The sequence below is a fragment of the Mesoplodon bidens genome (genome assembly GCF_964165515.1).
Source record: "Mesoplodon bidens genome assembly, chromosome: 1".
NCBI lineage: Eukaryota > Metazoa > Chordata > Mammalia > Artiodactyla > Ziphiidae > Mesoplodon > Mesoplodon bidens.
In genome coordinates, this window is record NC_138176.1 from 214,500,649 (window position 1) to 214,511,052 (window position 10,404).

The following is a 10,404-nucleotide window of genomic DNA, read 5'->3' on the forward strand; positions in this document are numbered from 1 at the left end:
TGGGATCCTCCCAGACCGGGGCACGAACCCGTATCCCCTGCATCGGCAGGCGGACTCTCAACCACTGCGCCACCAGGGAGGCCTGTTGCCACCTTTTTTAACTTCTCACGGCCCCTGTTTCTTCCCACTAGATAGCATCCAGTGACACTGGGGGGGGGGCACAGTAGGGCAGGAGCTTATGCTGGAGAAGGCTGCATTTCTGGGTTACAAAAGTTTTACAGAAAATGATGAATTGAGACGTAAACAAAGGAAGAGAATTTTGCTTTGTTTTGGTTTCGATTTTTCGTGTTTTGTTTTTTGTCATGAGATTTGCCAGGTCACTGTTCTCTTCAAGTCCAAGTCTGGACCATAATTAAAACACATAAATCACCCAATAAATTAAACACTGAATGTTTAACATATCTTTTCTCATTCGTCAAAAATTGATCAGCCTAAGGAGAAATACAACAGAAACTGAAAGAAAGCTTTCAGGTTCAAGTTAATATGCTAAGTTGAAAAGGATTTAGCCTTTTAAACTCAGCTGGCATAAAGCCAGTCCAAATGACCAAACAACAAAACTGCCCTCAATCTAACTATGTCACCTTCGTAATGCCTTCTTCTCATACTCCATTCCCTGATGTCGCTGGAGAAAGCAGCATTCCAATTAACCAGGCAGTCACCATATAGAGCCATCTACAGAGAATCAAAATTTATATAACGCACTCAAAATAAACATATGATGTGTCTCCATTTATGGCTTCAGGAGACACGTGATAATTTTGCATTGCCCAAATCATTCAACAAGAATTTATTCAGTGCCCAAAGTGCAAGGCATTGAGCTAGGCACTATTAGCTAGGCACTGTATTTCCCAAACTAAAAGTTTGAATACGCATTTTAACAAATCATTTTATGTAACATCCAAGTAAATGCAGCAACCATGGGAGATACAGTTTAGACACTGACATACTAAAATTTCCAAAACATTCCAATACTACATAGAGACAACTGAACATTTTAAATCAGAAGTAGTTGCTCCTCCCAAAAAGAAAAACTGGAGCTATACAGTCACTGTAGAAAGAGACTCTTTAACTCTTAGAATCCTGGAGCTGATGGGAAATTTTTTTTAAATTTGGCTCCATATGAATAAAATATTCTCTCTGAACATCAACCATCATTCTTCGGGTTTCACAACTATAGAAAGTATCTGAAATTGACAAACATTGAAAGGTGGTATGTCGTAATCTGGAGGCAGCTGTTAACGTAAATCTTTGGTAATTTACTTATTTGTTTTGCTCTTTTGCAGAGACATGCAGAATTTCCAGATGTAAGGGATAGAAGTTCAAAGAAAGTCAGAGAGACCACCTTTTAAAATAGAGTAGAATATATTTTTCTGTGAGGCAAAAGCATGGACTAGGGAAATAAAAAGGAAAACACAAAGTTCTATTCCTCTCTATGATGGTCTCAAAAGGAATCCATCCAATTCCAAAAACATAGCATTTTAATAACTGATAACTGCTTCCTCAGAGTTTGTATTTTTTTTTAAATACCTGCATGTGCACTTGTGAAATGGATTTGAGATTCCAGCAATAGGTCTAAGTCCTCAAGTTGATAGTCCACCTGCTTTAAGCCATTATTCAGAACCCCTAACCATGGAGGAATATGAAATTTTTAATTTGATTTATTATATGAAATATAGTGGATGGCTTATCAATGAATACAGCCTGTATGAATACAGGAGATGGAAATATTGTAAAATAAAATGGGTTAAAAATGCCAAAATGCAAAGAATATTAAAGACAGTTTACAAACTGAAACCCTGTTTCAGTCTACATGATCCCTACCTGATGACTGTATTTTAAAAAAGGAGTAGATCGCCTAAGAAACACTGGCTCCTGGGCTTCCCTGGTGGCGCAGTGGTTGAGAGTCCGCCTGCCGATACATGGGACACGGGTTCGTGCCCCGGTCCGCGAAGATCCCACATGCCGCGGAGCGGCTGGGCCCGTGAGCCATGGCCGCTGAGCCTGCGCATCCGGAGCCTGTGCTCCATAACGGGAGAGGCCACAGCAGTGAGAGACCCGCGTACCGCAAAAAAAAAAAAAAAAAACACTTCTTCCTATTTTCTAGAGCTTTCCCTAGAAATTAACAAAATCCTCAAATATGGGCCATTATCTGTAGTTCAGACAAACAGTCTTACAATAACACCTTTCAAAATAAAAGTAAATAAAACTCCTTACCAGGAGAGTACGCTATTTCTATTTCTGCATATATATTGACATGAATAGAAAACACTGTTTAACAGTTTTCCTTTAGTAAACTTCAGGCCAAGATCAAACCAGATTATAACATTTATCATCAGAATTTAAATTTCTGCTAAATATAAAGATATAAAAGCTTCTCCTAATAAAACTATTTTATATAGCCAGTAATTCAATACAGAAAATTTCAAAACAAAATGTGATCTCCTAAATATTACTAAAAGAAATGACAGTTTCAAACAGATGCTCAAGAGAGAAGAGCATCTTTGCCAAAGGGAAGAATTTGCTTACACTCACCTCCATTCTAGTCCTGTGACCAACCATTCTATCTATTCTGGCTCCATTTCTTCAACCATAAAATAAATGTCACATGAGCTACCACTGTAGACCCCAGGCATTCATGAATTTCAATATTAATGTTCTGACTATTCTTGAGTGACCCTGAAAATACATTAACACGCTGTCACTTGTAATTCTGGGTCAGCAGTGACTGAATTGCCATTCCCAGGTGAGTGGACCAAGGGTAACCTTCCAGGCTCTCAACTCCCATTAGATGATCTTCGGGTTCTCACAAGTGAGTGGCGGGTACAACTGCTGCCCATTTACATATAGGAAAAGTAGCCTGTGATGTTATTAACACGTAACAGTGGAATTATAGGAAGCTGGAACTCAAAATCTCACTGTATTCTTCTGGAACATCAGGAGAATGCTACACTGGAAAGCTGCTGAAAAAATTACAAAATGATTTTTTAGTTTTTATCAAAGTTCCATGTCACTTAACTGGATTTGCTAAAAGGAGACTATGTCTAGAAAAATGCTGTTTTCCAATGAGGTCACTCTAAATGGATTCTTTATTTGGTTTCATAATTAGTTTCAACTTTACACATGGCTGACACAAAAAAGATAAGGAAAAGTAGAAGAGGCCAATTATAAAAGCTATAAACGCATACTATGTCAGTCATATTGCGTATCTCTAAAATTACAAATAAAAGCACATCATAAACAAACAGATCTTAAAAGGCATATTTTTAAACTAATCTAAACAAATGTCAGAGTGAACCTCTAACTAGAGTCTAAGGTGTTACTTTTGTTACTTTTTTCACATTTTAACTGGATGTCTTAGATTGTTCTTTAAAGCAGAGGTTCTTCCCACAGTTCCCAAAACACTATTATTTTTTTAAACGTTAATTCTTCTAACTGATGGCACTGGAATTTCCCTGAATCCCAGCTGCAACTGTTGCCTTAAGCCTTAAGTTTACAGAATGTTTTGAAAACAATGCACTTGTGTTATATTTACTTTATAGTAGAAATTCTGAAAGGATTAAGGAATAGATCAATCTAATTTGTAATTAACAGCATTAATTTGCATGCTGTTCACTAAGTCCTGAAAAGAATTTGTTCTCTTTTGAAGGATATTCACCATGCCCAAATCGTGTTGCTTATAGTATTCATTAGATTAGCAGTCAGTCCCCTTTCTTCACATCCAGTGCTGATGTAAACTTCAGCCACCAAACAATGACATTTAGTCAAAGTTTCAATTAATGACACTGAATTAATGCAGTTTTACTATACTCAAATGGAAAACCAGATACATGGAAAAACTCAACTGATGGTAACAAATATCAGTAAAATAAATTCACAATGAGCTCTTCTTGACACACTGCAAAGAATTGGAGTCATTTAATATTCCATTTCAAGATCCAAACATGACAGTTATCACTGAGGTACCATATTTTTGTTTTCTTTAATTAAGTAGTATTACCAGCCTCATTGAGCTAGAAACACTAGTGGCTTGAATCCCTATTTACTTAACATTTTACTTAGCTACAATCGTCTTGCTTATAAGATCCTAGATAGCTTTCCAGAATTTCTCTATGTGTACTTTGTCTACACAAATACTATATAAGCTGACAATACACAGAAGGACAGCTCCTTTTTTTGCATTCCCAAGAGTTAAAAGCAATCTGATATAAAGCACAAGAGTCCCCTAGCTAGAGCTTTTGAGAAATTCCCCAAAACACTTCCCAGGAACTGACCCCTCAACAACCTACCATGGTATCTGGAATTTCTACCATTAAAGTCAGTTTGGGTTAAGGTAAAAGGCCCATTACAAAATACCTGGAGATGGGAAGAGAGGAAGGGGCAAGAGATATAACAAAGCAGCAGACTTGTCACATACAGTTCGATTTCCTCCAAGTGTTTAACTGTCATATAAGCAAAGTTCTACAGCCCAGCCCGTAGGGAATGTTAGGGCCACACGAAGAAGAGTTAAAGACAGGAACAGGCAGGGAGACATGAAGGGAAGCCAGAGTTTGGAACAAGGCCCGTGGAGCACCACTGAAGAGAAAAAACCAGACTATGGGTTGTATTAAGGGAGGAGAGGGGGAAATAGTTATTCTTCTATTTATTGACTTCTGTCTTTTGCCTTATAATTATACAATGTTTCTTTTTAAAAATATAAAACAGTAAATGGATCAAACTATTCTGCTTTCCAACAAATGGCACTACCAAGATGTTTTCTCTGCATTGTTTTACGCTCCATCGTTTTTATGCAAGAACAGACAAAATGAAACAGCCCAAGTTTTGCCAGATGAAGTAACTTTCTTTCTGACGTTATCTAAACGAATGCTTTTCCTCTCCAATGCTGCCATGCCCTTCCATTTTTAAGGTTTAAAAACTGACCAGGGCCTGTGAACACACTCAAGAAGATGCTGAAAATCTGAAAAACTACAGTCAGTCGAGACTAAAACTCAACCTGCCTACCTTTCTAAAGTTGCATTCTGGAAACACAAATCAAGAAGGCCGTCACATCATCGCATTACTACAAACAAAACCGCAAGCACAGCTTTATTTGTAAACAGCAGTTTGTTATACAACAAAAGCCAGATCACACTAATGAAGATAACTGTAAACAAACGCCATGGCCTGCCACAGTAATAATCATCCGAATTCTTCTTACTTCTACTTGTGACTCAATGTTATCTGTACTTTATAAAGTGAAAGAATACTTAAGGAGCACAAAAATTTCACTCGCCTACTTTAAAAACATGAGTCAATCTCAGACCCCTGAGATAAAAATTCTACCAAATTTAGAGTAAAGTCATGGCTTCATGGCTTCGTGAACTATGTCTTACTGAATTTTTGCAAATGTGAAAAATCGTTTGGTAACCTGTATTCCATTCTGCAAACATGTACTTCCTACTCATTAAGCATATACATATGTTTTCACATGGAAATGCTATGTCATAGAAGACTGATAATCAAAATAGATTACCATCTCAAATGATGGTAAAAATCATACGTATGACAAAATGTCAAATCCAACTTTCAATAATGCCTCTTAAGCCAACCATATAAAGTCTATTAGAAAGCATAAGAGGAATAGCAGTAGTATATCCACCTTAACATCAGGATTCATCATAAAACCTTTTCTATAAACAAAATTTCACATCAAGATCCCTATCAAAATATATGCAAAATTAACTTTTCCTATTTTGAATCAATTACATCCAACTGCATTTCAGTTCTGCAAAAATAGGTAAATCAAAGTTTTTTGAATTATGGGTGGTCATGTGTATGTATAATGAAAAGCCGTTTACGATAGTATGTATATAATACAGTACTGTAAAAAGGCAAGACAAAATAGCCATGGAATGGTTCAATGGGCTCTTTCAGGTCAACTGGTAAAGACATCAAGCCAGAATGTATGAACAATTATTTTCACATTCTTCACTTGATGATAATTTTACATTTACATTAAGAAACCACACTCTGTGATTAAAACAGAGAACTGACCTTATGTGTACACATATGAGTGTTTTCTAATTGCTGACACATTTACTGCTATCATTTTAATTGTAAGCTTTACATCAAGTGTTTTGAAAAAAGGTAATCTCAACATACAGATTGGCGTTACACTTAAACTTCACACCTTAGGGAGATATTTGTTAGCCTCTAATATTTCAGCAAAAGGTCTTAATTTTTGAAAATGTCAACAGAGGCCCTTAACACAAAACATAGTTCTTTTGAATGAATGTGAATTGACTGTTTACATTAGAATTCATGCCTGCAGAAAGAATAGCTGTGCATCAGTAGATTTATTTCAAGTCATTTTTTAAGAGATATTACCTCCTTATTTTGATGGGTCTGTGAGTACTGCACTGAAGCAGGAATGATTCTAATAGAACCAAAACAAGAGAAGAGAGAAACCACACATACACACACTCACACGCACATTACTTTAAAAAAAAAAAAAAACTGAGCAAACCTGAGTGAAGCAATGAATAGTTCCGCAGCCCCATAAGGACTTAGGCATCATGCATGGTCTTTAGACTGCTGGGTTACTTCACCTAAGTGCTCATGGTGCATACGACTTCACTGCCTTGCACTCTACTTGCATACTCAGGCCACATTAGATACTATCTCTGTTCTGCACAAAACACACAGGCATACACACACACACACTTTCTCTCTACGCGGTCCAGTGCTGTTTCCAGTTTCAGAGGCCCGCTCTGCGCGTAGCCCGTGCCCACCCCTACTCTGCTCCGCGTCCTGACTCCAGGAACGTAGGGCTACTACATTAAGTAGGGGTACTACTTAATCCTGGTGTATCTGCTCTGTGGCCTCATCCCTCCAGGATTCACAGGATGATTCCTCCCCCACTCCACCACGGAATACAACGGAGACGGCGGATTCCCCGGTGCGAGAGGGGAGACCACTACCTGTCCCCTTCCTCACCCCACGCATCCCGGCTTCTCTTCGCCAGAAACCCCAGGGCCCTCGCCGCCAGGAGTCTGTGATCCCGGGGGGGAGAAGAGCCAATGACAGGAATCAAATAGCCCGTTAACAAGCGGGTGCCAGGGGCACGGAAGAAGTGAGCGGGGTGAGGTTACCACCGGGGAGGTGTGCTCCAGCAGGGCACCCTTCAAGAGCAATGACAGCTCGGCGGGGGCAGGCTGGGGGCGGCGAGGGAAGCTGGGGAACCGCTTTCCGTGTCTCTCTCAGGGCCTGCGGGGGAATCCCGGGGCGGCAGCGGCTGAGCTCTCGGGTCGTTCCCCGCCTCCCACGCCCCCTGCGCGTCCCCTCCGCCACCCCCTCCCTGCGGCCGCCCCCGCCCCGCGCGGAAGGAAGCGCCGGGCTCCCCCCACGCTCTCCCGCTCTCTCGCGAGTCCTGTGCGGGCCCTTTCAGGGGGAAGGGAAGAGGGAGGGGGCGCGGAGGGAATTGCTGCAATGGAGCGCCGAGAGAACCCTGCCCGAGCGAGGCAGGCGGTGGAAAGCCACGGCCACATAAAAATGCCATATTAATTTCTGAAAAGCCATAAATCACCCCTCCCTCTGCAAAAGAAAACCATAAACCCGATCCCATGCAAGACTGCGAGCAGCCACCCACTTCCTATTTCTGTCACAGCAGCTACACCCTGCCAGCAACCACCCCCCGGGCGCCCCCTCCCGCCACCGCCACCGCCAACCCCGCCACCGCCTCCCCTCGGCTCAGCCATTTGCCAAATGACGCCCCCGTTACATAAAAATGCCCCAAGGGGGGCCGGGTAGGAAGCCTGGGGGAAGGGCGCGCGAGGGAGGGGGATTCGAGGGTTGCACAATATCCTAGAAGGTCCATGGCTGGAGCCGGGAGACAACCCGCGGCGGGGGGAGGGGAGGTGAGCCGCCCGGCGCCTGCGGCACACGGTGCACCCGGGCGACCGCGGCGCGCCGCTTACCTTTCACCACCCTGTCGGTCGTCGACAACTTGGGATCAATTGCCTTGGGCTCGGACATCTCCGGCCGCCGGGGGACAGCGACGCGCTGCTTGTCCGTCCTACTGCACACCCCGACCGGACCGGCGGGCCAGACACTCAACGCCGCCGCCGCGCTGCAAACCGCTTGGCTGGAGGTCTGGGCTCTGAGCTGGCTTGAAAGTTACTGCCTTCTCCGCGCGTCCCTCCTCCTCCTTCGCCGCCGCCGCCTTCACTCCTCCTCCGCCGCCGCCGCCAGCCCCGCCGACTCTGCTCCGGGCTGCGCGTGTGTGGTGGTTATTTATTTATTTTCTAAGCACGCCTCTCGGTTCTTCTTTTATTCTTGGGGGAAGGGGGATGGGGAGGGGAAGCGCACACAAGAGCACCCACCCCGGCACGGAGATCGGGCACCGCGGAATGGAGCCCCACGCGCGCACACTGCCGGGATTAAGACCGATCACATGGGGAGGGCCGGGGGCGAGGGAGGAGAGGCAGGGCCGCCGATGTCAGTGCCACCAGCCGCGCCTCGGCGTCCCCGGCGGCGGAGAGGCGGCCGCCGCTGCCGCTGCTGCTGCTGCTGCTGCTGCTGCTGCTGCTGCTGCTGCCGCCGCCGCTGCCGCTACCGCTGCCGCTGCTTCCCCACACAGAGCACCGCCGCTGAAAGGCGGCCGCCGGAGACGTCCCGCCGCCGCTCTCGGCCGCGCTCGCCTCTGCCTCCCCGCGCTGCTCCTTCACTCACACAGGCACAGCCGCGGAGCTCGGCAGACACAGTCCCTGGCGCAACCTACCCTCCGCCACCGCCACCGCCGCCGCCGCCGCCGCCACCGCTCCCGCCTCCGCCTCCTCCCCTTCCTCCTCCCGGCCCCCGCCTCTAGCTCTCCGGCAACCTCCTCCTCCCCGCGGAGCCCGCCCCCTACTCCCTCGACGTTGGAGCTGCAGGCGCTCATTGGCTAGCGTGCGCGTCACTCACTGCCAGCGGCGCTCCCTTCTGGTCCCGCCTCCCGCTCCTCCTTCTTGTCTCCGCCCCCGTTCTGTTTTCTCGCGGCTGCCAGTCGAGCGGGTCTGCTGCCTCCACCGCCCAGTCTCTGCTCAGGTGTCACTGTTACTGGCAGCCCGGGATTAGGGAAGGAGAATGGGCAGGGGGTCGCGGCTGGGAGGAGAGAGGCTCTACCATGCCTCCCCCAGCCCCATTTGGCCTCCTCCCCTGGACCCCGCACACACACCCCGCGCCGCTCTGGCAACCGTGCCTGGTCGGCTGGGTTAAGCCGCAGTGTGAGTAGCCAAGTGCGGAGGGTGTCTCCGGGTGTGTGCGTGGCCCGCGAGAGGGCAAGAAGGGAGGAGGCGGAGGGAGGAGGGAAGGGGGTGGGGGTGAGAGGCGACCGAGAGAGGGCGGAGGAAGGAAGAGCGCGAGGAGCTCCGGGGCCCGCCGCACAGCTGCTGTCGCTGCCTCAGCTGTCAAGAGAGAAGCGCCAAAACGGGGACGAATAAACAACTTACCTTGGAGAGACGGGCTCCGCCTGTGATGGGTGTACGGTGGTTTTCCTGTTGGGGCTTTTGTGGGGCGTGGTGTAGTGGTTATTAAGGTTTCCCACCCGTGCATCCACACCTTCCGAGGAACAGCCGCTCCCGGGCGTCTCCGGCCAGGGACGTGGCGGAGAGTGCGGGACACTATAGGACGGGGGACCGGGCTGTCCACTGAGGATGGGGACGGGAGTCCAAGCGACCCTGGGCAACTCTGAGTTACCTGGGGCAGCCCTGCTGGTCTCCAGGGAGAAATGGGGATGCGAGGGCGGGAGAAACACCGGAGAGGGTCGCCTTTTTCCTGTTGACACTGCACACCCCGCGACTGGTCGTAACTGGTGACCCCACGTCTCCCTTCCCAGCACCCGATACCCACCTGGTGCTCCTGGTACCTGCAGGGCACTGAAGCCCAAAGTGGGTCCCCATTCTGGTATCCTCCCGTTGGAAGGAGTGTGGAGAATGGAATGGGAGGTGTGGAAGGCCAAAGAGTGACAGTGGCCCAAATGCTCCCTTCTGACCTGCCTGCTGCGCCACAGAAGGAGGAGCAGGTCTCCCTCTGCAAGAAGGTCACCTCTCCGCAGCCCCTCTCCCCAATCAACCTCAGCACCAAGGACCAAGGACCAGCAGAGGCTGGAGACAGGGATTAGATTAAAGTTCAAACCCGAAAAGAAGTTTTAGGAATTGGCTGATGACACTGGAGTGTGGCTTCAGCGGTGTGGCCTGCAAGGAATCGGGGCTCACACTAGGAGGCAGGTGAGCCTCTATGGAGGCCTTTTTAGCAAAAGGAGACCGCGCAGGGTATGTCCCTGACTTAGGGAGACTGCCATTGGCTCCAAATTCTGCTGCCCAATTCACAACCCTAGGATTGTTTTGTGGTAATTAGGCAGACAGTACATTCAGTAAATACGTATCCTGC

At 46.9% G+C, this 10,404-nt stretch overlaps 1 protein-coding gene across 1 annotated transcript in view; it reads right to left on the minus strand.

The window, feature by feature from the left end:
• The window catches only part of PPP3CA (protein phosphatase 3 catalytic subunit alpha), a 302,715-nt gene extending 294,197 nt beyond the window's left edge, over positions 1-8,518 (minus strand). Inside the window, exon 1 of the mRNA XM_081224575.1 lies at positions 7,953-8,518. Within this exon, the coding sequence (XP_081080701.1) occupies positions 7,953-8,010 (58 nt within the window). The 5' untranslated portion in view covers positions 8,011-8,518. The remainder of the gene's footprint in view (positions 1-7,952) is intronic.
• Positions 8,519-10,404: the final 1,886 nt, after the last annotated feature.